This window comes from Struthio camelus, chromosome 28, assembly GCF_040807025.1.
Source record: "Struthio camelus isolate bStrCam1 chromosome 28, bStrCam1.hap1, whole genome shotgun sequence".
In the NCBI taxonomy this organism is placed as follows: domain Eukaryota; kingdom Metazoa; phylum Chordata; class Aves; order Struthioniformes; family Struthionidae; genus Struthio; species Struthio camelus.
The window spans coordinates 782,591-806,949 of record NC_090969.1 but is presented as its reverse complement, the minus strand read 5'-3'; the positions used below and the strand labels follow the sequence as shown (position 1 = coordinate 806,949).

Here is a 24,359-nt window from a genome sequence, read left to right as displayed (position 1 = left end):
TGCCTGGGCCCCTTAGCACCCAGACATCCCCACAGGCCTTCACACCCCTAGCTGAGCCCCTATAGTGCCCATAGGTCCCTACTGGCCCAGCTGGCTGCCTAGAGCACCCACAGGCCCCAACCCCCCTGCTGGGCTCCTACAGTACCCCCACCCCCAGCTAAGCCCCCATTTCCCCACTGCCCCAGTCAGGCCCCTATAGCCCCCAAAGACCACTAGCTAAGTCCTTATAACTCCCACCGTCTCCTATAGCCTCCACAGGCCACTATACCCCAGCCAGGCCCCTACAGCCCCTTCAGGCCCCCCCAGTTTGTCAGCTGAGCCCCTATAGCCCCCTCAGGTCCCCATAGTTTGCCAGCTGGGCCCCTACAGCCCCCTCAGGCCACCAGCCAGACCCCTATAGCCCCCTCAGGTCCCCATAGTTTGCCAGCTGGGCCCCTACAGCCCCCTCAGGCTCCCAGAAAGACCCCTATAGCCATCTTGATCCCCTACAGCCCCCCTAGACCACCAGCCAGGTCCCTATAGCCCCCTTGGGCCCCTGCAGCCCACCAACCAGGCCCCTACAGCCCCCACAGACCGCCAACCGGGTCCCTATAGCCCCTTTGGGCCCCTACAGACCACCAACCGGGCCCCTATAGCCCCCTTGGGCCCCTGCAGCCCACCAGCCAGGTCCCTATAGCCCCCTTAGGCCCCTGCAGCCCACCAACCAGGCCCCTACAGCCCCCACAGACCACCAACCGGGTCCCTATAGCCCCTTTGGGCCCCTACAGCCCCCAAAGACCGCCAACCGGGCCCCTACAGCCCCTTTGGGCCCCTCAAGCCACCCCCGAGCCTTTCTGGCCCCCCCGGGCCGCCATAGCCGCGGCTGGGGCGGGGCGGTCACGTGGGCGGTCACGTGGTGGCGGGGGCGGCGCGGTACGGTGCGGCCTGGTGCCGGTGCCGGTGCGGTGCCGGGCCCCGCCATGTTGTCGCGGCTGCTGAAGGAGCACCAGGCCCGGCAGAGCGAGCGGAAGGAGCTGCAAGGTGAGGCCCGGCGGGACCCCGCGGCCCCCGCCGCCGCCATGGAGAGCGGCTCCCCTCGGGCCGCGCCCGGCGTAGCGAGGATCCTATTGGCGGGGGGAGCTGTCACTCACGGGCGGGCTGCTCGGCCGGAGGGGGGATCCTATTGGTCCAGAGAACCGTCACTCAGGGCAGGGGTGGGGAAGGGCCCGCCCCGCGCCCTGGAAGGGGCGGGGTGGGGGCTGCCCTAACGCTGTGCGGTGATGTCAGTACCCGGCTCGCTGACGTCATGCTGCACACCGGTGACGTCACTCCCCCCTCCTGCCTATCCTTGGATGCGGGACACAGGGCGGGTTTGGGCCTGGTTCTGGGGGGGCGGGGGGGGGAGCAGGACCCTGCAGCCCCCCCCTCGGTCGCCTGACGGGCGCCACGTTTCCCCGCAGAGCGGAGGCGCAAGGAGGCCATCGCCGCCGCCACCTGCCTGACCGAGGCCCTGGTGGATCACCTCAACGTCGGGTGAGCGCGCCGCGCCCCCCCCGCCTCCCTTCCCGGGCCCCGCTCACGCTTCCCAGACGCGGCCGAGCTCGTCGGGCTCCTTCCAAGCTTGGGAACGTCCCCTGCGCGGCGGCTCCCAGCGGCCGCTGCTGCCCCCCCCCCCGCCACCACCACCCCAGGGACCTGCCTCTGTCCTGCAGCCCGGACCGGGCTCCGGCCCCGCGCTCACCCGCCGTCTCCTCCCAGGGTCGCCCAGGCCTACGTGAACCAGAGGAAGCTGGACCACGAGGTGAAGACGCTGCAGATCCAGGCCGCGCAGTTCGCCAAGCAGACGGGCCAGTGGATCACCATGGTGGAGAACTTCAACCAGGCGCTGAAGGTCGGTGCAGCCGCCCCGCCACTGGGCCCGGCTCCCAGCGGGGCCGCGGGGAGTTAATCCGTGCTCTGCTCCCCACCCCCGGCCCCGGGGGCGCCCAGCTGGGACGGTCCTGGTCCCCTGCCCAGAAGGGGAGCAGGGGCCCAAACATGTGCTAGGGGGTCTCCTCCCACCCCACGGCATCCGGTCAGACTCTACCCGGGGTTATTTCCCTGGCTCCAACACGGAGAATCAGCCCGTTCAGCTAGGTCAGCTGCAGCCCTCAAAGCCGCCTTTGTGATGCCCACGGAGAAGGCGGCTCCACGGGAAACCCCCTGCGTCACCCGTGCCCACCTGGCACCAGGGGACTGGGCCACGTCTGTGCCCGCCCCGGCCCCCTGCTCACCTCCCCACGGCGCCGGGGGCACTCAGCCCGGCGTGGGGTGGGCTGCCTCCCCCGGCCCCATCGTTCGCTGCTCGAGCGGGCTGGGAGCGCCATCTGCCAGCAACTTGCTGCAGGGTCTCACCACGGCGTCCCAGCCAGCCCCCCAGGGTCCCGGCCGGCCCCCGTTCCCCCCAGGGCTCTGGCTGCTGGAGGGAAACCAAGGCAGGGCTGGAGCCCCACCGCCCCGTCCTGCTGGCAGCTCCCTGACAGCTCCCCTGTGCTCACAGGAGATCGGCGACGTGGAGAACTGGGCCCGCAGCATCGAGATGGACATGCGGACCATCGCCACCGCCCTGGAGTACGTGTACAAGGGGCAGCTGCAGCCGTCCTGCTCCTGAGCCGCAGGGTCCGGCCGCCACCATGCTGGCCCCCGGCGCCGGAGCCGCTCCCGCCGCCCTGCCCGGCGCTGTTCCTGCCTGATAACCCTGCCGCAAAGCCGCAGCAGCTCTCAGCCACGTCCCAGCCGGCGCCTGCCCTGCCCCAGCGCCCCCCTGCCCTGAGTGACGGGGACCTGGAGGGGAACAGAATAAAGCAGAGTGGTCGAACCGAGCTGCGTGCGAAAGCGTCGCCAGCTGGGGAGGTGGGACAGGCGCATGCCTGGCGTTGGGGCCCTGGCACAGCCCTCAGCTGCCCCCTCCTAAGCCCCCTCATCCTCTTTAACGCTTAGCTCGGTCTCTGAGGCCTCTTTCTCTCCCAGACAAAGGGCCCCTTCTTGGCCAGGAGGGCTCTAATCCCCTTGCCCCCGTGCTTGGCACGTGGTCGGAGGAGAGCTCAGCACCATCCTCCCCGAGCCCCAGCTCCAGCATGTTGCCCCCTGCCAGGGCCAGGGAGGGGGCCCAGGTGTTCTGGTGCTCGGCCTGCCTCGGTGGTGGCCCCGACTCCCCGCTCTGGTCAGGGGCTCCCGTGTTTTGAGGATCCCCCCCACCCCGTGTTGTCCCAGCAAGGGAAGGGGCATCCCAACACCCCCAGGCTCCCACCTCCTCCCCGCTGCGCCAGAGCTGCTCCCAGCGAGGGAATCGGGGCGGGCTCGGCCCGCCGTGAACTTTGGCTGCCGGCTCTGCCCCGCGCGAGCGGCGCAGGGGGAGGAGCGGCCGCGGCCCCCGGGCTCACACAGCTCCTGCTGCCGCAGCCCGAGCAGCGTCGCGGAGCCCTCCACCCCAGGGAAGGTACGTAGGGACTCGTCGGGGGCTCGGGCTGGGGTCTGCACCAGCCCCCCAGGCACAGGCTGCGGCTCGTGTCTGCAGGGCACCATGGCCCTGCTGCCCTGGGGTGAGACGAGTCTGCCAGGGCTCATGCAGGCAGGCAAGTCAGGCTGGATGGGGCCGGGCAGCTCCGTCCCCTGCCCTCACCCAGCTCTGGGAGCCCCGGACAGGAACCTGTTGTCCCCTGTCCCCAGAGGGCAGGGACAGGGCTGGCTGCAGCCGTGACAGCACCAGGGGCCAGCCCAGCTGCCCCATGCCCAGCCTGAGCCCCAGGCAGCCCCGTGGGGCAGCCAAGCTGGGAGGGGGGGGGGGTGACAGGGGGGCCTGGCTCAGCTTTGCCCCTGGAGAGATGCCAGTGGCACAGGGTTGGGGGGGTGACAGGCCCAGAAGCAGGGCTCGGGGATGGGGTCACGCTGCCCCTCGCGTCTGCATCATCATGGGGCGGCAGGACGTGCAGGCAGCCAGCTTGGTTTTTTTTTTGGGGGGGGGGGGAGGAGCCAGAAGCAGCAGTGACGGTCACATCCCACGAGAGTAGGGAGCACGGTACCCCCAGGTGCACCCCCCCCAGCTCCAGGTGGGCAGAAGGGGTTAATCCAGGGCTGGAGCAGCCAGGGGACACCCCCTCACCCCAGCTCCCCTTCTCAAATGCCCCGCAGCACCGGGGGGGGGCGGAACCCACACCCCGGCTCGTCCCCCGCCGGCCCTGGTTCCCGGCCAGGCGCTGACGCGCTGAGCCCAGCTAATCCCCGCGGGTGCACGCTGCGCGGTCGCCCTTGCCCCGGCACGGAGGTCGGCGGGCGATGCGGCAGGTGGGGGCTCAGCCTCCCACCACCATTTTTCCACCCCACCATCTTTCGGGGGGGGGCCGCGGTGTGGGGCAGAGCAGGACGCCTGGGTTCCCTGCCATGGGGAAGGTGCACGGCCACGTGGGAGACGAAAAGGGGCGGCAAGTTTGACGCCTGGCTGGGGTGGGGGTGCAAGGGTCTGACCTGGCTGGGTGAGGGAGGGTTGCACAGCCCAGGACGCCTGGGCCCCCTCCCCACCGCCCCCCCCCCCCCAACCGCCCCGCAGGCCCCTGCCATGTGGCTGTACCTGGCGCTGGCGGCGCTGGCCTGGGCGCTGGGCTGGCTGGTGCGGGACCGCCAGACCCTGCCCTGCGTCACGGACAAGCACGTCTTCATCACGGGCTGCGACTCGGGCTTCGGCAACCTGCTGGCCCGGCGGCTCGACCGGGGGGGCTTCCGGGTGCTGGCGGCGTGCCTCACCCAGAAAGGGGCCGACAACCTGCAGCGCGCCTGCTCGGGCCACCTGCGCACCACGCTGCTGGACGTCACCCGGCCCGAGAGCGTCCGGCAGGCCGTGGCCTGGGTGCGCGCCGAGGTGGGCGAGGAAGGTGAGCGGGGCAGCACGGGGCCCCGCGAGGAGCTATGGGGCAGGATGGGGGGGGTCCCATCAGGGCGTGCTATGGGGCAGGATTGGGGATCTCGCCAGGGTATGGTATGGGGTGGGATTGGGTGTGCTATGGGGCAGGACGGGGTGCTAGGAGAGGTGCTATGGGGTGGGATAGGGTGGTCCCACTGGGGGATGCTATGGGGTGTCTCAGGACATGTGCAGAGGAGGATGCAGTGGGTCTCAGGAGTGGTGCTGTGGGGCAGGAGCAGGGTCCTACGAGAACATGTGATGGGGCTGGAGAGAAGCATCAGGAGAGGCGCCATGGGGCAGGATAGGGGGTCCCGGGAGAGGAGCTATAGGGCAGGACGGGGGTATCAGGAGAGGTGCTACGGGGGGCAGGACAGGCTGGGACCCCAACAACACGCTATGGGGCAGGACAGGAGGCCCAGGAGCAGCGCCGTGGGGCAGGAGCAGGGTCCTACCAGGGCAGGCCACGGAGCAGGAGAGGGGAACAAGGCGCTGTGCCATGGGGCAGGACGGGGAGGGGGGTCCCGGGCGCGGAGCCGAGACCCCCCCCCCGGCCCCCCCAGGGCTCTTCGGGCTGGTGAACAACGCCGGAGTGGCCAACCCCATCGGCCCCACCGAGTGGATGGCCGTGGAGGACTACCGCCAGGTGCTGGCCGTCAACGCGCTGGGCGTCATCGAGGTGACGCTGGGGCTGCTGCCGCTGCTGAAGCGGGCGCGGGGCCGGGTGGTGAACACCTCCAGCGTGCTGGGCCGCCTCTCGGCCAACGGCGGCGGCTACTGCCTCTCCAAGTACTGCGTCGAAGCCTTCTCCGACAGCCTCAGGTGGGTGCGGGAGCCCCGTCCTGCCCGCGCCACCAGCCCAGGCGCCGGGGCCGCCCCTGATGGCCGTGCCCGCCCGCAGGCGCGACATGTACCACTTCGGGGTGAAGGTGAGCATCGTGGAGCCCGGCTTCTTCAAGACGGCGGTCACCAACCTGGAGAGCATCGAGGCGTCCCTGCGGCAGCTCTGGGACCGGCTGCCGCCCGACACCCGGCTCAGCTACGGCGAGGACTTCTTCCGCAAGTGTGAGCGGCGGGGAGGGAGGCGGGGGGGACGCAGCTACGCGCCGCCCGTGCCTCAGTTTCCCCCTGCGGGAGCGGGGTCTGCTGATCCTCCCCCCTTTCCTCGCTGCCCCATCTGCCCCCCCCCCCCCAGACCTCAAGGTGCAGCGGCTCATCATGAACGTCATCTGCGACGCGGACCTGGGCAAGGTGGCCTGGTGCATGGAGCACGCGCTGCGGGCCCGGCACCCGCGCACCCGCTACAGCGCCGGCTGGGACGCCAAGCTGCTCTGGCTGCCCGCCTCCTACCTGCCCGCCTTCCTCGTCGACTTCGCCCTGGCCACCATCCTGCCCAAGCCGGCCCACCGGGCTCGCTAGCCCCCCCCGGCAATAAACCGCTCGCCCCCCACCGCCGCACGCTGTGCCCGACTCCTTGTCCACGGATGCTCCCCCCCCCCAGGCTGCAGGGAGAGACCCCCGACCCACGCATGCAGCCCGGAGGGTCCTGCCACGGTGGGGACCCGCGGGACGGGCTGCTTCCAGCTCCGGCAGAGGTGGGGGGGGGACGGGATGCTGCCACCGTCACGGCCCTTCCGGCAGCCCTGGGACGGCCCGTTCCCGGCCACGTCCTGTTTACGCAGCCCCGAGCCAAAGCGGCACCTCCGTGTCCCCCCCCCCTCCCCCCCCAGCCCCAGCCTGCCCGGGCAGGGGGCTGCGCCGTGCCGCTGGCTCCCAGTCCCTTCCCGCAGGGAGCCCGCGCTGCCGAAACGGGGCTGTTTGCAGCGGCCCCCCGCATCTGGGGGGCACCCGCAGGGGGCAGGACCCCAAATCCCTTAAGGAAACCCCCACCCCGCTGCCAGCCCCCGGGCACAGGTCCGATCCGGCCCAGCGGGCGCAGGATGGATGCACAGCTCAAAGGAAGCTTTTTTTTTTTTTTTATTTCCAAAATACCCAGGGGGGGTCCCCAGGGCCCCCCTGCCGGCAGCTGGGGAGGGGTCCGACGGCAGCATCCCCCGGAGCGGGAACAGCCAGGAGGGATTTGGCACAGGGGACCCCCCGGGCCGGGGGAGCCGGAGGGGCCACGGCGCCCGCCGGGGGCTACATGACCTCGTAGCCGCTGCGGATGCCCTTCATGAGGCAGCAGGCGAAAATGATGCCCAGGATCTGGAAAAGGCAGCGGGGCCGGGGGTGAAGGTCGCGGCCCTGGCGGGGACGCGCGGCCCCCGGCCCCGGCTCTCACCTCGAAGAAGGCGATGCCCAGCGCCACCGCGGCCACGACGAGGATGTTCTTCTTCATCCAGGCTTCGATGCCCTGGAGGCAGCCCTGGGGGGAGCGGAGGGGGGCTCAGGGCTGGCCGGACCCCGGGGTTGGGCGGGGGGGGGGGGGAACAGACAGGGATGGGACTCACCTTCTCGTAGACGGTGGCGGGGCTGGGGTGGACGTTGCAGGAGGTCGTGTTGACCCGGCAGCAGGAGCGGGGCACCGTGTCGTTGGCCCTGAACGGCGCGATGTTGGCCCAGTCCGTGTAGTTGTTGGCTCCGCAGCAGTTGAACTGCCGGGGGGGGGGGAGCAGGGGGTCAGCGGGGCCGAGCCCCCCACCTCCACCAGCCCCAGACACCCAGCGGCCCCATACTCACGTCCCTCTGGAGCTCATCCACGGCCTCCATCAAGGACTTGTCCTCCTCATACTTCTGCATGGCGTCCCGCAGACCTTCCCCCAGGACCGAGCGGACCTGGGGGGACACCAGGGTGGGGGGGGGGTCAGCGAGAAGCTGGGGTGGGGGGCTGCAGCACCCGGGCTCCCCCCGTGCCCCCAACCCGCGCAGCCCCACCTTGTCCTTGAAGACATATCCGGCGATGGCGGCAGCGATCTCCACCAGGAAGATGAGGCTGAGCAGGATGGCGAACTGCGGGGGACACGTGGGCAGGGGTCAGGGCCGCCCGCCAGGACCCCCCCGCGACCCCTCAGCCCCCCGGCCGCTCACCGTGGTGACCATGCAGTAACTCTCCTTCCAGGCCCCGCAGCAGCCGAAGAAGGAGATGAAGAAGATGATGACGCCCACCACCACGATGGCGATGGGCGTGCTGGAGGCCGAGGCGCTGGTGATGACCAGCGCCTTGTTGAGGGCCACCTGGGCGTAGATGCCGATGGCGATGAGGGCCACGCCGCACACCTGGGGGGAGGACAGGGGCACCGTGGGGCACGGCCGCGCGCCCCACCACCTTCCCGCGGCACCCAGCCCCAAAACCAACTGGGGGGCACCGCCATCGAGCGTCACCCCGGGCTGGGGGTCCAACAGCTCCTAGAGATGATGAGGTTTGGTCCCACGCTTGTGCTGAAATGGAGGGGGGTGGGTGGGATGCAGCGCTTGGGGGGGCTGATGGGGCCCCTCCGTCGTGCGGGGACCCGGCCGCAGGAGGCAGCCGGGCGCCCGGCGGCTTTGCAGGAGCCACGTCGGCGGCCGGCTGCCCCCGAGCCGGGAACGCCGGGAAGCCAGAGGCCTCGGAGAGGGGCCCCGGCCCCGAGGCCGCCGCGGCCCGGCCGGAGCCCGGCGCTGGAGGGACCTCGGCCGGGCTCCTTCCTCCTCCTCCGGAGAGCCAGGACTCCTGGGTCCCTTCCCAGCTGGAGAAGGGAAGGGGCGGGGGGAGCCAGCGGAGGAGAGCGAGGCGGGGCGGCAGCCAGGACGCCTGGGCCCTTTCCCGGAGCTGGGACGCCAAGGGCTCCGCGCTGCCTCCCCGTCTCCGGACCGGATTTGGGGGGGGGGGGGGGGGGCGGGAACGGGCGCGGGGGCCGGCGCGGTGCGACGGGGCGGGGAGGAGGGGGCGGCACTCCCCCCCCCCCCCCACGCCACTCGTGGCTGTTTGCGGGCTGGGCGTGGGCAAACACGGCGCGGCGCGGCCCGGTGCGCAAACACCGCGCTCCGCCGCCCCCCCGCCGCCCCCCCGCCCCGACGGCCTCGAGGGGTGACTCAGCCCGGGCGCGACCGGAGCGAGTCATTCCCGCCCCCCCCCCTCCCCGCTCCTTCCTCCGGGGGCGGCGGTGGGACGGCTGCCCCCCCCCGCCCCCCCCCGGCCCGGCCGTTGGCTCCCTCGTGGCTCTTTCTTCACCCCGACTTCCCCAAAGCCGCGTCCCGTCCAGCCGCGGCGGGGCCCTGCCGGGGGGGGGGGGCGGGGGGGGGCACGGCCGGCCCGCTGCTCCGGCCCCGCTGCCTGCGCCCCCCCCCCCCGCCCCAAGCGGGACCTGGGCATCGCCGGGGTCCCCAGCGGTGACCCCACCGCTCGCTGCCCGGTCTCGGAGCTCTGCTTCCCGCTCCCCACCCCGGCCAGGGTGCGCCCGCTTGGCCTTGCCTAAGCACGTTACCCCTGGAACCTACTGACGGCATCATAGGCCTAACGCGCCCGGCCGCTCCCAGAGTGGGCAAACTCACTCTCTCCCCCTCCAACAGCCTCCTTGGCCCCCCTACCCGCCCCAGGCTCCCTCGCACCACGACCCCCACCCCGGGGCCCCGGCGAACCCCAACACGGGGCCCGCAGGGAGGCGCTGGGGGGTGTCAAAGGGGGAGCCGGGCGGGACAAGATGGGGCCCTCAGGAGGCGGTTTGGGGCAGGGGGGGCAATACAGAGCCTGCCGTGGGGCTGGGGGCAGGCTCGCCCCCGGCACGGGGCGGGGCGGGGGGGGGGGCGGGCCCGCACTTACCCAAAAGATGAAATTAAAGACGAAAACCAGGAACTTCACACACTTCATGCCGCCCTCGATGGCCATGGCGAGTCCTGCGGGAACCGGCACCTCAGCCCCGGCCCCCCCCGCCCGCCCGCCCCGTCGGGCCGCGGCCCCGCGCCCCGCTCCCCGCCCGGCCCCGGCGCTCACCGGCGCCGCTGCTCCGCCGCCCGCTCCGTGCGCTCCGCGATCATGTGACGGAGCCGCCGCGAGTCAACAGGAAACCCCGGTACCGCCCCGGTACCGCCCCGGCCCGCCCCGCTACCGCCCCGGCCCGGCCCGGTACCGCCCCGGCCCCGGTGCGCGCCCGCCGCCCCGACGGCGTGTCCCCCCCGTGGGGACCCGTCCTGCCCCACGGTGTCCCCCATCCGTGGGACCCGTCCTGCCCCACGGTATCTCCCCTCCGTGGGACCTGTCCTGCCCCACGGTGTCCCCTCCATGGGGACCCATCCTGCCCCATGGTGTCCCCCCTCTGTGGGACCCGTCCTGCCCCACGGTGTCCCCCCTCCGTGGGGATCCCGTCCTGCCCCACGGTGTCCCCCATCCGTGGGACCTGTCCTGCCCCACGGTGTCCCCTCCATGGGGACCCGTCCTGCCCCATGGTGTCCCCCCTCTGTGGGGATCCCGTCCTGCCCCATGGTGTCCCCCCTCCGTGGGACCCGTCCTGCCCCACGGTGTCCCCCCTCCGTGGGACCTGTCCTGCCCCACGGTGTCCCCTCCATGGGGACCCGTCCTGCCCCACGGTGTCCCCCATCCGTGGGACCCGTCCTGCCCCACAGTGTCTCCTCCATGGGGACCCGTCCTGCCCCACGGTGTCCCCCCTCCGTGGGGATCCCGTCCTGCCCCACGGTATCTCCCCTCCATGGGGACCCGTCCTGCCCCACGGTGTCCCCCATCCGTGGGACCCGTCCTGCCCCACGGTGTCTCCTCCATGGGGACCCGTCCTGCCCCACGGTATCTCCCCTCCGTGGGACCCGTCCTGCCCCATGGTGTCCCCCCTCCGTGGGACCTGTCCTGCCCCACGGTGTCCCCTCCATGGGGACCCGTCCTGCCCCATGGTGTCCCCCCTCTGTGGGGATCCCGTCCTGCCCCATGGTGTCCCCCCTCCGTGGGACCCGTCCTGCCCCATGGTGTCCCCCATCCGTGGGACCTGTCCTGCCCCACGGTGTCCCCTCCATGGGGGACCCGTCCTGCCCCATGGTGTGTCTCCCCTCCATGGGGTCCAGCCCACCCCATGGTGTTCCCCCACCCCATGGTGTTCCCCCACCCCGACAGCAGCCCTGTCCCACCCCACATCCCCTTCCATGGGGACCTCATCCTCTCCTGTGTCCCCCAACCGCATCGGGGCCTGTCTCACCCCATACTGTCCCCCCTCCCTGACGGGACCCATCCCACCTCTCGTCCTCCCCATGGGGGCCCTGTCCGACCCCATGTCCCCCCCCCACATGGGGGCCCCATCCTGCCCAACACCCCCCCCGACGGCGGTGCCCCGTCCCACCTTGTGGTGTCCCCTCCGATGGGGTCTGTCCCACCTCTCCTCCCCCCACTATGGGGGCACCGTCCTGCCCCGTGGTGTCCCCCACCCCGATGAGGCCCTGTGGCCTCCCCCACCCGAGTTGGGGGTGCACCATCCCACCCCATGTCCCCTTGCCCCACTGTATCCCCCCCCCAATCTGGGTGCCCCCGGCGCTCCGGGCGCCAGGACAGGACACACACGGTGGGTGACACGGACACTTTAATTACGCCGGAGCCCCGGGTCCCCTGAGCAGGGACATCGAGGGGGGGCTGTGCTGGGGGGGGGTCCTCCTGGGACCCAGAGCTGCCACCCCACCCCACATCCCGGGGTCCCAACCACCCCACCCTGGGGGTCCGGCCGCCCCGGCTCCCTGCCCCCCGCACCTCGCGGTCCCGATCGCCCGGGGTCCCTGCAACCCCGCGCCCGGCCCCCCGGGGCCCGGCCCCCCGGCATGGGGGACGGGGGGGGGGGTCAGAGCCCCGGCACGGCAGCCAGCGCGGCCACCACGGCCTCCAGGTGCTGGGGGTGCGCGTAGGCCACCAGGCCGCCCCGGTTGGCCCAGCGCTGGGCCCCCGCCGCCCCCTCGGCCGGGCGGTTGTAGAGCAGCTGGGGGGGCTGCCCGGCATCGCCCGCCCGCCGGCCCTGCAGGGCGCCCGCCAGCGCCACCGCGCCCCCCCCCAGCGCCCGCAGGATGGCGTGGGGGGCGCAGGCGTCCCAGGCGAAGGTGCTGCCCTCGGAGAGCACGTAGGCGTCCGCCAGCCCCAGGATGACGCAGAGCATCTTGTAGCCGGCGCCGGCGGCGAAGCGGAGGCGGGGGCCGCAGAGCGGGGCCAGGGCCGCCCGCACCGCCGCCCCCTCGGCCCGGCTCAGCACGACGGAGGGCTCCGGGCGCAGCGGCGGGGGGCTCAGCGAGCACAGCCGCGTGCCCTGGTACGAGACCCCCCAGTGGTACCTCCCGTGCCACCTGGGGGACAGCGGGATGGGGATGCTCAGGAGGCGGTGGGACCCCGAGCCGGGACCGCCCCCCCCCCAGGCCTCCCTAAGCCTCGCCGGCCGGGGGGCAGGGAGCGGGGGGCCCTGCGTGGCCCCCGTTACCTGCGGGTGAGGGGGTCCCTGCGGAAGAAGGGCTCGTTGATGACACCCAGCACGGGGCACCCCGTACACCGGTCGTAGGCCCCGATGAGCACCAGCGCCGAGCGCAGCCCCGAGGGGTAGATCCCATCCACGGCCGCCACGTCCTCGCACCCGCGGATGTACTCGTTGGTGGAGTCTGCAGGCGGAGTCGAGTTTGCCAGGCCTCAGCCACGTCCCGGCCAGAGGCGCCCAAGGCTTGGAGCGGCCGGGGGGGGGGGGGTGCTTCAAGCCCCCTGCCTGCTCCCAGCCCCTCACCTATGGGGTCTATCCAGATGGCCAGGTCCTCGGGAGGGATGCTCAGAGTCACGGCGTCCAGCTCGGCGTCCCCCAGTGCCACGTCCTGGTGAACGGCGGCCGCCAGGAGCTCGGCGGCCGCCCGGTTGCGGTCCAGCACCCGGCAGAGCAGGGCCGCCGTGTCGCCCTGCGTGGCGCAGACCCGCACCGCCACCGTCTCCCCTGCGGGCGGGCGGGTGGGCGGGCGTCAGGGACCGGGACGCCGCGGGACCGGGACGCCCCGGCCCCGGCTCCCACGGCCGCCCCAACTCTGCGTGCCCCCCAGCGACTCACCCAGCCCGTTCCCGAACTCGTTGGACTCTTCCCCGCAGATGTGATCCTGCAGCTCCGGGAACTGGGAGACACAACGGGAAGGGATGGCTCAGCCGGGCGTCCCCGAAACACTGCGGCTGGGGATGCTGGGGGCACCCCGGGGACCCCCCTGGGCCGGGGGGGCCAGGCCCCACGCGTCATCCCGCGGGGACACGCGGGCCTCTACCTCCTTCCCCACGTCGTGCTTGATGACCTCCTGGATGAGCACGTCCGCCAGGGTCTTGAAATCCTGCACGAACCTCTTGTTCTTGTCGGTGCCCGTCTTCTCGGCCACGAGCAGGTGGAAGAGGGGGTCCTCCTGGCGGCACAGCCGGGCGATGTGCGCCGCCTTCTCCGACGCGCTCACCAGGGTCTGCAGCAGCCCCGCCATGGCGCGGGCCGGCCCGGCGCTGGGGGGACGCGGGCGCTTAGCGGGTCCCCTGCTGCCTCCCCCCACCGCGTCCCCCTTGCCGCTGCCCCACGCGGGACGCTGGGGACGGCATCCCCCGGCCGTCCCCGCGCATCACAGGCGGTAGCTCGTCCCCAAATTGCTGGCTCTAAATCCAGAGCCGGGAGGCTCAGCGCCGTGCCCATAATTGCAGGGCGTGGGGAGGCCTGTGGGCCGCGTCCTGCCCGGCTCAGGACCTGGCTCGTCCCCAGGCCTGGCACCCGCAGGGGCCTCGGGGTGCGGTCCGGGCTAAAAATAACCCAAATCCCTGCCAGATGTGCGGAAGGCCCAGATGTGGGGACGTGGATGGGGGCGAGCGGCCGTCCCCAGCGCCGGGGGCAGGAAGGGGGCAATCGTACCCCCCCCGGAGGATGAAGCAGGGAGCTGCCCCCCCTTCCCCAGCCGACCCGGGCCGGGGGGCGCCCCAGGGCCCAGCAGCACCCCCAAAGCGAGGTGGAGGAAGGGAGCCGCACACGTTGTCCCCCCCCCCCGCCCCGAGCATCTCAGTCCCTCGCTATGGGGCCAACGGGGCTGCGCCCATGGGTCAGCCGGGCCCCCCAGCCCGGGGCACGGCCGCCCCCCCCCCCCACCGAAAGCGGCGCCTCTGCGATGGCGGATCCCGGGGCAGGGGCACCCCGGGGTGGTGGGGGGGGGGGGAGGATGCCCGTCCGCGGGGACCCGCCAGGCGGGGAGGGGGTCACGCCGCGCCCGCCCCCCCGCGCGGGGACACCCCGGCCCCCCCCTCCCCCAGGGCGGGGTTGCCCCGCTCCCGTTACCGGCGCCGCTGACAGCTGCTGCGCCGCGGCCCCGCTGCGGCCCCCACCCCGCGCCGTCGGGGCGGGCCCCGGGCGCGTCACGCCGCCCCCTTAACCCCTTCGGCTCCGCCGCCGCCGGGGACCCAGGCGTCCGGGCCGCCCCCGCCTCCCCCCGGCTGTGCCGCGCTGCGGGGGGACCCAGGCGTCCGGGCTCCCATCCTGCTTTTTGCTGGTCCCACCCCGCTCACGCTGCGGTAGCTCCGGGTGGACCCAGGCGTCCGGCTCCGCCGAGGGCCCTGGGTTTCCTTGGCGACGGGCTGATGACATCAGTGCCGACGCCAGGATGCGGCTCCCGGTGATGTCATCGGTGTTGCCACGGGGAAACCCCGGGCCCCGCTCGGTAACGGCGGGGCCGCCCCGGTTCCCCCCTCCCCCCGGCCCTCACCTCCCCACCGCCCGCCGGGGACCCAGGCGTCCGGCCCCCCCCCCTCCCCCGCGGGGGCGGCCGGTGCGGGGGGAGCTGCGGTTCCCCCCCGGCGCCGCGCGGTGGCGCTCCAAGCCCGGCGCTGAGCCCCGCTCCGGTTTACCGGGCCGGTGTGGACGCGCCCGCTCCGGAGCGGCACCGCGGCGCCCCCTGCCGGGCCGCCCCCGCCGCACACCGGGCCCGGACCACCCCCCCCCACACCCCCCCTCGGGGACCCCCCCCGGGGGGGGGGCACAGCGGGCCGTCGCGCCGCCCGGTACCGGCAGCCCCCTCCCGTCGGGCCGCCCGGTCTCCCCCCCACCTCCGCCGCCCCGTCGGGCCGCCCGGAGCGGAGCCGCTGCGGGGCCCCGCGGACCGCACCGGGCCGGGCCAGGGGAGCCCCGCTGCCGCCGCCGGGGCAAGAACCGGGGCAAGAACCGGATCCGGGCCGGGCCGGGCGGCGGGAGCGGCCGCGCCTCCCTCTTGCCCTCTCCATGGTTCTGATGGCGCCGGCGGACGGGGCGGGCCGGCACCGGCGCGGGCGGCCCGACGGGGCCCCGAGCACGGCGAGCGCCGGCCCTGCCCGCCCCGGCCGCCTCCAGCCCTCCCTCCCTCCAGCCCTCCCTCCATCCTTCTCTCCATCCTTCTCTCCAGCCCTCCCTCCAGCCCTCCCTCCATCCTTCTCTCCATCCTTCTCTCCAGCCCTCCCTCCAGCCCTCCCTCCATCCTTCTCTCCATCCTTCTCTCCAGCCCTCCCTCTCTCCAGCCCTCCCTCTCTCCATCCCTCCCTCCCTCCAGCCTTCTCTCCATTCTCCTCTCCATCCTTCTCTCCATCCCTCCCTCCAGCCCTCCCTCCATCCTTCTCTCCATCCTTCTCTCCAGCCCTCCCTCCCTCCATCCCTCCCTCCAGCCCTCCCTCCATCCTTCTCTCCATCCTTCTCTCCATCCTTCTCTCCAGCCCTCCCTCTCTCCATCCCTCCCTCCCTCCAGCCTTCTCTCCATTCTCCTCTCCATCCTTCTCTCCATCCCTCCCTCCAGCCCTCCCTCCATCCTTCTCTCCATCCTTCTCTCCAGCCCTCCCTCCAGCCCTCCCTCTATCCTTCTCCCCATCCCTCCATCCTTCTCTCCCTCCCTCCCTCCTCCAGGTGCGCAGGGCTGCCCCGGGGACACCGACCGAAGCGGGGAGGGGGCCGGGGATGGGGGGCCGGGATGGGGCGAGGCAGCACGGCCCGGGAGGGGACCGGGGGCAGATGCACCGGGGATGGGGGTAGGGTTAAGGATAGGGCCCGGGGGGACGGACACGCCGCGGGACCGGGACCGGGACCGGGACCTGGACCGGGAGCGGGGCGCGGCGGGACCCAACTGCCGGCAAGTGCTGCGGGGGGGGGGGGGGGGGGGGGGCGGCCGGGGCGCGGCGCGGCGGGGCCGGGGCGGGGCGGGGGCGGGCGGCGGGGCCGGCCGGGGCGGGTGCGGCGCGGCGGGGCCGGGCCGGGCCGGGCCGGGGGCCGGGCGGCGGCGTGCGGGGCGCGGCGGGCCGTGCCCGGTGCGCGGGGGCCGGCGGCTGGCTGGTGACAAGCCCCTGCCAGAACCTCTTTTGTGCGCCCGCAGCCAATCAAGGCCGCTGACGACACACTTCACTTGGGATATAAAAACCCCGGGGCCGCCGCCGCCGCTTTTTTTTCCCCCCCCCGGCCCCTCGCCGCCCCGCTCCGCGCCCCGCCGCCGCCGCCGCCCCGCTCCGCGCCCCGCTCCGCGCCCCGCTCCGCCGGCCCGGCCGGGCCCGGCGCGCCGCGGCGGGGGCCGGCGGGGAAGGCCCCGGCATGGCCCCGGTGCTGCTGTGGCTGCTGGCGCTGTGCGCGGGGGGCCCGGCGGGCGCGCAGCCCCCCGCCGCCGAGCCCGCCTGCCCCGTCTGCCTCTGGCGGCGGCACAGCAAGGAGATGCGGCTGGAGAGCATCAAGTCGCAGATCCTCAGCAAGCTGCGCCTCAAGGAAGCGCCCAACATCACCCGCGAGGTGGTCAACCAGCTGCTGCCCAAGGCGCCGCCGCTCCAGCAGATCCTCGACCTCCACGACTTCCAGGGCGACTCGCTGCAGCACGACGAGTACCTGGAGGAGGACGAGTACCACGCCACCACCGAGACCGTCATCAGCATGGCCCAGGAAAGTCAGTGCCGCCTTTGTTCCGCCCGCCCGCCCGCGCCCGCAAACTTCGCCGCCGCCGCCCCCCCCCCCGGCCCCGCCGCCCACCCCCCCACCCCGCTCCGCCGGCCGCTTTCCGTGCCGCGAGAGGCGCCGGCTGCCCCCGGGGCTGCCCGCCTCCCCCCGGGGCTCCCTGCGCCCCCCCGGGGCTGCCCGACCTCCCCCCGGGGTTCCCTGCCTCCCCCCGGGACTCCCTGCGCCCCCCTGGGGCTGCCCGACCTCCCTCAGGGGTTCCCTGCCTCCCCCCGGGGCTGCCCGACCTCCCCCCGGGGCTGCCCGACCTCCCCCCGGGGCTCCCTGCGCCCCCCCGGGACTCCCTGCGCCCCCCCGGAGCTGCCCGACCTCCCCGGGGCTGCTCGGTTCCCCCCGGGGCTCCCCGACCCCCTCGGGGCTCCCTGGCTCCCTCTGAGATTCCCTGACCCCCCCCCGGGGCTCTCCGAGCCCCCCGAAGCTGCCCGCCCCCCCCTCCCGGGGCTCCCTGCTCCCCCTGGGGCTGCTCGACCCCCTCGGGGCTGCCCGGTTCCCCCGGGGCTCCCTGCTCCCCCCGGGCACCGGGGCAGCCTCGCACCGAGCCGCGGCTCCGCGCGGAGACCCGGCGACGGGACGGGACGGGACGGGACGGGAGCCGGCACCGGGCACCGGGACCCGGCGCTGAGACTGGGACCCTGCAGCGGGCACCGGCACTGCCACCGGGCCTGGGCACCGCGACCCGGCACCAGCACCGGCTACCGGGACCCAGCACGCTGCACCGGGACGGCGCCTGGGCCCCGGCCCCCAGCACCGGGCGCCCTGTCCCCGTGGGGGCACCCGGGGCGCCGGGCCGGGCCCCCAAGCGCGGCCGCCGGTGCAGGCCGGGCCGGTGCCCCCGGACCCCGCAGCGGGGCCGGGGGAGGGGGGGGGACGCGGGGGCCTGCGCCCGGCCGCCCCCCCGAGACACCCCGGGCCGGGCCGGGCTCGCCCGGGGCCGCGGGCCGCAGCCGGTGCCCGAGCGCTGTCAGGGGCCTCCCGGTGCCCCGCGCAGCACGGGCGCTGTCCCGGGGCCAGGCCCGAGGCGGCGGTGAGGGGCTCCGGCGGGCTGCAGCGTCTGGGGGTGGGGGGGGCGGCGGGACGGGTTTGCTTCGCCGTCACCGGGTGAGGGTGGGTCCGTCCGTCCGTCCATCTCTCCGTCCGTGGGCGCCTGGCCCGGGGCGAGCGGCCGGCGGCGTGGGCCGGGCTCGGGCGGGCCGAGGCTGCTCGGTGCCCCGCCGTGCCTCAGTTTCCCCGGGCCGGCCCCCGCTCCACCTGCTCGAGCCGCTAGGTGAGGCTGTGCGGCTGCGGCGGCGCGCCGGGGCTCGGCCGGGCTCGGGCAGCGCCGGCCCCGGCCCCCCCGGCCCCCCCGGCCCCCCCGGGCCCCGGCCCCGGCGCGGGCCGGGCGGGTGTGAAGGGCGAGCGGAAGGGAGGGAAGTGTGAGGCGCTCTCCTCCGTCAGCCCCTTGACGAATTTCCTTCCCAGGCATTAATAGACTCGGGCGGCTTTGAAATTTTATTACCCATAAAATTGACAACACGCTGGGGCTTTCCTCCCCGCGCCGTGTTAACGCTTGCTCCCCCCAGCCCCCCTCTCCTGCCCCTTAACAGCTCGGGGGCCCCCAAAATAAATACCAGCCCGCCGCCCCCTCCGGCCCGCTGCCGGGGCGCCCCGGCCCGCCGCCCCGCTGCCTCCGGCCCCCCGCCGCCGCCGGCCTGGGCCGCCGCCGCCGGTGCTCAGCCCCGGCCCCTCTCGGCACCGTTATTATTATGATTTTTTTTTCCCTCCCCTCTTTGCCTCCCCTCGGCAATTGTGTGGGTTTTTATGGTTCCTGAACAGAAGGAGGGAAGGCTTTATAGGCGGCAGAGCCATAAAGCTCTCGGGTTCCCCTCGCCCGCCCCGGCCGCCCCCCTCGCCCCGGGTTTAGTCCACAGCCGCAGCCCTCAGCGCCCCCCCTTCCACCCCCTTTTTTTTTTTTTTTTTAACTGCACAAGAAACTCGGGAAGGTTAATTGGGTCCTAAAACCATTTATGGGCTACCCATGACCCCTGCGACCTCCGGGGTGGAGGGGCACTTAATGAGGGGCGCTGGAGGCCCGGGGGTGCCGCGCAGCCCCCGCGCCCCGGGGCCGCCGTGGGGCTGGGGGGGGGGACGGCGGGGGCCGGCCGGGCCGCTCGCAGCCCCGCTCAAGGTCAGGGGGAGCCGAGCGGCGGCGGGAGCGGGGCAGCTGCCAGGAGCTGGCACGTGGCGGGGCCCGTCCCGCCGGCACCCCGGGGGGCCGCACGAGCCCCCCGCCAGCCCCGTGCGGCCGCCGAGGGGTTAACGGCGCGAGCCCGGTGCGGGGTGCCGGGGCTCGGCCGCCCCCTCCGCACCGGCCCAGGCCCAGGCCAGGCCGGGAACAAAGAGCGGCGGAGCGGGGGGCTCGGGCCGCCCCGGCGCCGGCACATGCTCAGCTGTGGCCGATGTCCCGGTAACCTTTATCCCCCCGTTGCCACAGCGACGGGACGAGCATCTTGGCACCGCTGGCAGCCGGCGTGCCCGGAGCCGCGCGCCGCGGCACAGCCACGTCGGGGCCGCGCTGGCATCCCTCGCCGCGCACGGCCACCCGGCCGGGACGAGCGCCGGTGACGGGCCGGGGCTGCGGAGGGCGCGGCGGGGAGCCCATCGAGGCAGCCTCCCGCCTGCCCACGCGGCACGCGCCGGCGCGACATCCCGCCGGCGACCGCCCGGCAAAGCCAAGGGGATTTGCTGCGAGGTCCCCAGGAAGCAGGTCGGTGGGCGCCGGGGTGCAGCCCCCCCCCCTCCCCGGCTGCGGGGGGGACGCGGAGGGTTCGGCGGCCCCTGGGGAGGCCGGAGTGAGACGCTCCCCAGGGCAGCGCCGCTTCACTGGGCGCTTGTGCTCCACGAGTTGCTGGGAGGGGTCTGCGCGGCCCCCCGGCCCCCGCGAGCCGCGGCGGGGGGGCGCGGGGGCCACATGGCCGAGGTTTGGCATTCCCGGGGCTGCGGCCGGTGTCGTGACCCCGGCGCGTTCGGGGAGGCCTCGCGCGCAGCAAATGGCCCCGCACTGCAGCTGGGTGCTATTAAACCTGACCGGTGCGTGGCAGGAGGAGGGGGCTGCGGGCCGGAGAGGGGGGAAATTCCCAGCTCAATTTGACACAGATGTTTTGCCGAGCAGGGAAACAGGGTTTTGCATCCAGGGTGCTGCCGTGGGGCTGGGGGAGGGCTGGCCCCGCTGCCCGGGGAGGCGCTGGGTCCCGAGGCAGCCGGCGTCCCGGTGAGCATCCCGCTGGGGCCGAGGCCGCTGCCTGCGCCGTCCCGTCGCCTCCCGCTCCGAGCACGCCGCCCTGCCCGCGGGGCGCGTCCTGCCTTCGAGGCCCGCGGCGCTCGCCAGGTCTGCAACGCGGGTGGGCGCCGGGCTGCGAGGAGCCGGGCTGGGGGTGCCAGCGGAGCGGGGACCCGCCGGGGGATGCGGCGTGGCCGCGGGTCTCCGGCCGGGCCGGGAGCGGGACCCTGGACCAGGGCGGCCGGAGGGCAGGGGGCTGCGCAGGTGCTCGGCGGCCCCGGCGCTCGGCTCAGCCCCGCCGGGCCGGCCCCCCGCCGGCACGTCGCCCGCCGGGGATCATGACTCCCTGGCGGCGCCGGGTCAGGGGGCAGCCCCGAGACCTCATGGCGAATCGAGGGGAAATGACCCCTCCAGCGACCTCCGGCCCGACCTTCAACTCCTAATGACCGAGGAGGAGTCAGCAGCGGCCCCTGCGCGCGGGAGGCCCCGGGACGTCCCGGCACGGCGGGCTGCGCTGGCGGGCAGAGCCGCAAGGTGCGGGCACGCTCCCGGCACGCGGCGGCGGGGCAGGGACGCGGCCGGGCGCAGGGGTCCCGCGGGCTGGGGGCCGCCGGCGCGGCGGCCCCTGACACCTCCTTCCTCCCCGCAGCAGACCCCGTGGTGCAGATCGAGGGCAACCCCCACTGCTGCTTCTTCAACTTCAGCCCCAAGATCATGTTCACGAAGGTGGTGAAGGCCCAGCTGTGGGTGTACCTGCGGCCGGTGCAGCACACCTCCACCGTCTACCTGCAGATCCTCCGCCTGAAGCCGGTGACGGAGGAGGGCAGCCGCCACATCCGCATCCGCTCGCTCAAGATCGACCTCAACTCCCGCATCGGGCACTGGCAGAGCATCGACTTCAAGCACGTGCTGCAGAACTGGTTCAAGCAGCCGCAGAACAACTGGGGCATCGAGATCAACGCCTTCGACCCCAACGGCAACGACCTGGCCGTCACCTCGCTGGGCCCCGGCGCCGAAGGGCTGGTAGGTGACGGCCGCGCGAGGGCACGCGGCCCTGGCGCCCCGCGCTGCCCTGGCCGTGGAGATGGTCACAGCTCCGTGGGGCTGGTCATGGCTCTGTGGGGCTGGTCATGGCCCTGCAAGGGATGGTCACAGCTCCCTGGGGCTGCTCATGGCTCCGTGGGGCTGGTCATGGCCCTGCAAGGGATGGTCACAGCTCCCTGGGGCTGCTCATGGCTCTGTGGGGCTGGTCATGGCCCTGCAGGGATGGTCACAGCCTCATGGGGATGGTCATGGCTCCATGGGGCTTGTCACAGCCCTGCGGGGACAGTCATGACCCTGTGGGGATGGTCATGGCTCCATGGGCATGGTCTTGGCCTTGCAGGGATGGTCACAGCTCTGTGGGGATGGTCACAGCCCCATGGGGATAGTCACAGCTCTGTGGGGATGGTCATGACCCTGCAGGGATGGTCACAGCCCCATGGGGATGGTCACGGCTCCATGGGGATGGTCACAGCCCCACAGGGATGGTCACAGCCCTGTGGGGACAATCATGACCCCGTGGGGATGGTCACGGCTCCATGGGGATGGTCACAGCCCCATGCTGATGGTCATGGCCCCGCAGGGATGGTCACGGCTCCCCAGGGCTGATAAGGGCCCCATGGGGACAGTCGCAACCCCGCAGGGATGGCCATGGCCTCATGGGGACAGCCACGACTCCCTGGGGATGGTCACAGCTCCCTGGCGCTGGTCAGGACCCCACGGGGACAGCCACGGCCCCGCAGGGATGCTCGCGGCTCCACGGGGACGGTGAGGGCTGCACGGGGACGGTCACACCTCCTTGGGGACGGCCCCGGGGCCCCGGGCAGGCGGGCGCTGGGGCCGGGCCAGGGCTCAGGGTGCCCTCTCTCCCCAGCACCCCTTCATGGAGCTGCGGGTGCTGGAGAACAACAAGCGCTCGCGGAGGAACCTGGGGCTCGACTGCGACGAGCACTCGACCGAGTCGCGCTGCTGCCGCTACCCGCTCACCGTCGACTTCGAGGCCTTCGGCTGGGACTGGATTATCGCCCCCAAGAGATACAAAGCCAACTACTGCTCGGGGCAGTGCGAGTACATGTTCATGCAGAAGTACCCGCACACCCACCTGGTGCAGCAGGCCAACCCCCGGGGCTCGGCGGGGCCCTGCTGCACCCCCACCAAGATGTCCCCCATCAACATGCTTTACTTCAATGACAAACAGCAGATCATCTACGGCAAGATCCCGGGCATGGTAGTTGACAGATGTGGATGCTCTTAGACCCCAGCTGGTGCTGCCCCTTCCGCCCCGGGCCCCCCACTTCCAACCAACGAACTCATCTTTTCTTCCACCGTTCTTATTTTTATTTTTTACACACAAAGAACAAGCGCTGAAATTCCTTTGAATGTCGGGGAACGAGAGAGAATAAAAATCCCACGGAGAAACACTGCAGCAAACCTGCGCTTCGACATGCATCGTGCAATAAGCCACGTCCGGAGACGGGAGGGGGCAGCCCGGCCGGCGGCCCCCGCCGCCCGCCCGGCGCCGCCACCCGCCGCCCGCCCAGCCCGGAGCAGCCCGGAGCCGCCGGACCGGACGGCGACGCGGCCGAGAGAGGCTCTGCCACCCGGAGGCTCTTCTTCCACCGGCGTTTCTCTGGGTTAAAACCAAAGCGAGGAAAATTCACGCGGCTCCGGCGACGCGGATGAGCCGGCGGCCGAGCGACGCGCCCGGCGCAGACGGAGACGTCCCCGCATCGCCGGCCTTTCTCTCGGGGCAGCGGGGTCGGGGCGCCGCCGCCGCCGGCCCACGGCCGAGGGGCTCATCCCGCCGGGCTCCCGGCGTGGCTCCGGCCCCCGCGGATCGCTCGGCGTCCCGCCTGTCCCCAAAGGCCCCCGACGGCTCCCGACGCCGCACGCTCCGGCTCCGGCCCGCCGGGAGGACGGGGCGCGCTGGGAGCGTTGCCGGAGCGAGGACTGCGCGGGGCCCTCCGGGACGGGGCCGCCGCCGGGGCAGCGGGGCCGCCCGCGCGCAGGCGGCAGGTCCGGCCCGGGAGGGAGCCGTCTCCCTTGTTTAATTTATTTATTTATTAATTAACCCTTCCGGCTAGCGCTTTGCTGTTGGAAACCCCGCTCGGGCGGGCGCTGGCCTCTCCCCTCCCTTGGCACCCTCGTCCCGCAGGCGCCGTGCCCTTGGGGACCGGCTGGTGGCAACCGCCGCCGCCGGCATCCCCCGGCCCCGCGCAGCCAGCCGCGCGAGCTGCCTCCCGCGTTTCGGCCCCGGCCCCGGCGCAGCCCGCGGGACGCGTTCGCCCCGGCGTCCGGCGAAGGGGCTGGAGGAGCCAGGCGGCTCCGCCGGGCTCCTCCGAGCCTGGGGCCTCGTCTCCGCCGCCGCAGGGAGGACGGGCGGCTCCGCGGGGTTATCTGGAGGAGGCACAGGCCAGAATTGGACAGAGGCTCTGGCTGGGGAGAAATTCTGCTGATGCGGCACATTTGCCTCCCCCTCTGCCCTCGATGTTTGGATTATTTTCGCGTGAGAACAGGATCCCGGTTTCTCAAGAGTTCATCTGCCCCTGCTGCTCCGGCGTCGCCCCTCCGCTCGCGCCGCTGCGACCCGGGTGATGCAACCGGCCCCGGCGCTGGTCCCCATCTGGGAGCCGTCGCGGGGCGGCCGGCCCCGGCGCCAGGCTGACGGGCGGCCGGCACGCCGCCCCGCGGCACCAACCCCCCCCGGCACCTCCCTGCCCGCCCGCGCCGGGAGCAGCCGTCGGGAAGGATGCCGCCTCCTGCCCAGCACGCGGAAGAGCCCAGCGAGCCCGGCCCTAGCACTTATCCGAAGGGGCCGGGCGTCAGGCGGCTCCGGCCCCGGGATGCTCCGCCAGCCCTCGCTCTCCGCCGCCGTCCCTCGGCGCGTCCGCGCTCCCGCGTAGCACTTAGGGACTGCTCCGGGCGAGCCGGGCCCTGCCGCGCGTCGGCCCCGCGGCCGGCGAGAGCGGCCGGCGCCGCTGGCTCCGGGCAGCAGGACGGGGCCGGGATGTTTAAGCACTTGTCGCCGGCTCCCCCTCCGCCCATCTCAAAGCGCTTACAAAGACGAGGCCGCGGCGCGGGGAGAGGGACGGCGGCGGAGGCCGCGCGGAGCCGAGCCAGGGCCCCCGCCGGCGGCCCGTCTCGCTCCGAAGCACTTAGGGCCCCTGGCGCGGCCGGCTCCCAGAGCGCCGCGCGGAGTCGCAAGCGGCCGAGCAGCGGCGGCGGCAGCCCCGCGCCGGAGCCGGAGCCGGAGCCGGAG

The 24,359-nt window shown here is 73.6% G+C and overlaps 5 protein-coding genes across 7 annotated transcripts; 3 read left to right on the top strand and 2 right to left on the bottom strand.

Annotated features, from left to right (window-relative positions):
• The first annotated feature begins 862 nt into the window (after positions 1 to 862).
• BLOC1S1 (biogenesis of lysosomal organelles complex 1 subunit 1) lies at positions 863 to 2,840 on the top strand. The gene is made up of 4 exons (XM_068921136.1): positions 863 to 1,020; positions 1,440 to 1,512; positions 1,738 to 1,870; positions 2,519 to 2,840. Exons 1-4 carry the CDS (start codon positions 960 to 962, stop codon positions 2,627 to 2,629), a joined length of 378 nt encoding a protein of 125 aa, XP_068777237.1. The 5' UTR covers positions 863 to 959; the 3' UTR covers positions 2,630 to 2,840.
• A 525-nt stretch (positions 2,841 to 3,365) lies between these two features.
• On the top strand, positions 3,366 to 6,367 carry RDH5 (retinol dehydrogenase 5). Its single transcript, XM_068921135.1, has 5 exons — positions 3,366 to 3,457; positions 4,565 to 4,886; positions 5,476 to 5,734; positions 5,814 to 5,977; positions 6,108 to 6,367. Exons 2-5 carry the CDS (start codon positions 4,574 to 4,576, stop codon positions 6,329 to 6,331), a joined length of 960 nt encoding a protein of 319 aa, XP_068777236.1. The 5' UTR covers positions 3,366 to 3,457; positions 4,565 to 4,573; the 3' UTR covers positions 6,332 to 6,367.
• Positions 6,368 to 7,017: 650 nt separating this feature from the next.
• On the bottom strand, positions 7,018 to 9,943 carry CD63 (CD63 molecule). The gene is made up of 8 exons (XM_068921200.1): positions 9,822 to 9,943; positions 9,651 to 9,724; positions 7,940 to 8,128; positions 7,787 to 7,861; positions 7,592 to 7,687; positions 7,363 to 7,506; positions 7,194 to 7,277; positions 7,018 to 7,117 (listed from the first exon to the last, which is right to left on the bottom strand). Exons 2-8 carry the CDS (start codon positions 9,714 to 9,716, stop codon positions 7,052 to 7,054), a joined length of 720 nt encoding a protein of 239 aa, XP_068777301.1. The 5' UTR covers positions 9,717 to 9,724; positions 9,822 to 9,943; the 3' UTR covers positions 7,018 to 7,051.
• A 1,452-nt stretch (positions 9,944 to 11,395) lies between these two features.
• INPP1 (inositol polyphosphate-1-phosphatase) lies at positions 11,396 to 14,517 on the bottom strand. 3 transcript variants are annotated; one of them, XM_068921549.1, is made up of 6 exons: positions 14,349 to 14,517; positions 13,094 to 13,316; positions 12,889 to 12,949; positions 12,577 to 12,777; positions 12,283 to 12,457; positions 11,396 to 12,151 (listed from the first exon to the last, which is right to left on the bottom strand). In XM_068921549.1, the coding sequence occupies exons 2-6, from the start codon at positions 13,295 to 13,297 to the stop codon at positions 11,659 to 11,661; spliced, it is 1,134 nt and encodes a 377-aa protein (XP_068777650.1). In that variant the 5' UTR covers positions 13,298 to 13,316; positions 14,349 to 14,517; the 3' UTR covers positions 11,396 to 11,658. The 3 variants fall into 3 exon arrangements, with proteins under 3 accessions (XP_068777650.1, XP_068777649.1, XP_068777651.1); XM_068921548.1 differs by having other exon boundaries at positions 14,358 to 14,517; XM_068921550.1 differs by lacking the exon at positions 14,349 to 14,517 and adding an exon at positions 14,131 to 14,337.
• Positions 14,518 to 16,392: 1,875 nt separating this feature from the next.
• On the top strand, positions 16,393 to 22,510 carry GDF11 (growth differentiation factor 11). The gene is made up of 3 exons (XM_068921469.1): positions 16,393 to 16,735; positions 20,709 to 21,082; positions 21,975 to 22,510. Exons 1-3 carry the CDS (start codon positions 16,393 to 16,395, stop codon positions 22,353 to 22,355), a joined length of 1,098 nt encoding a protein of 365 aa, XP_068777570.1. The 3' UTR covers positions 22,356 to 22,510.
• Positions 22,511 to 24,359: the final 1,849 nt, after the last annotated feature.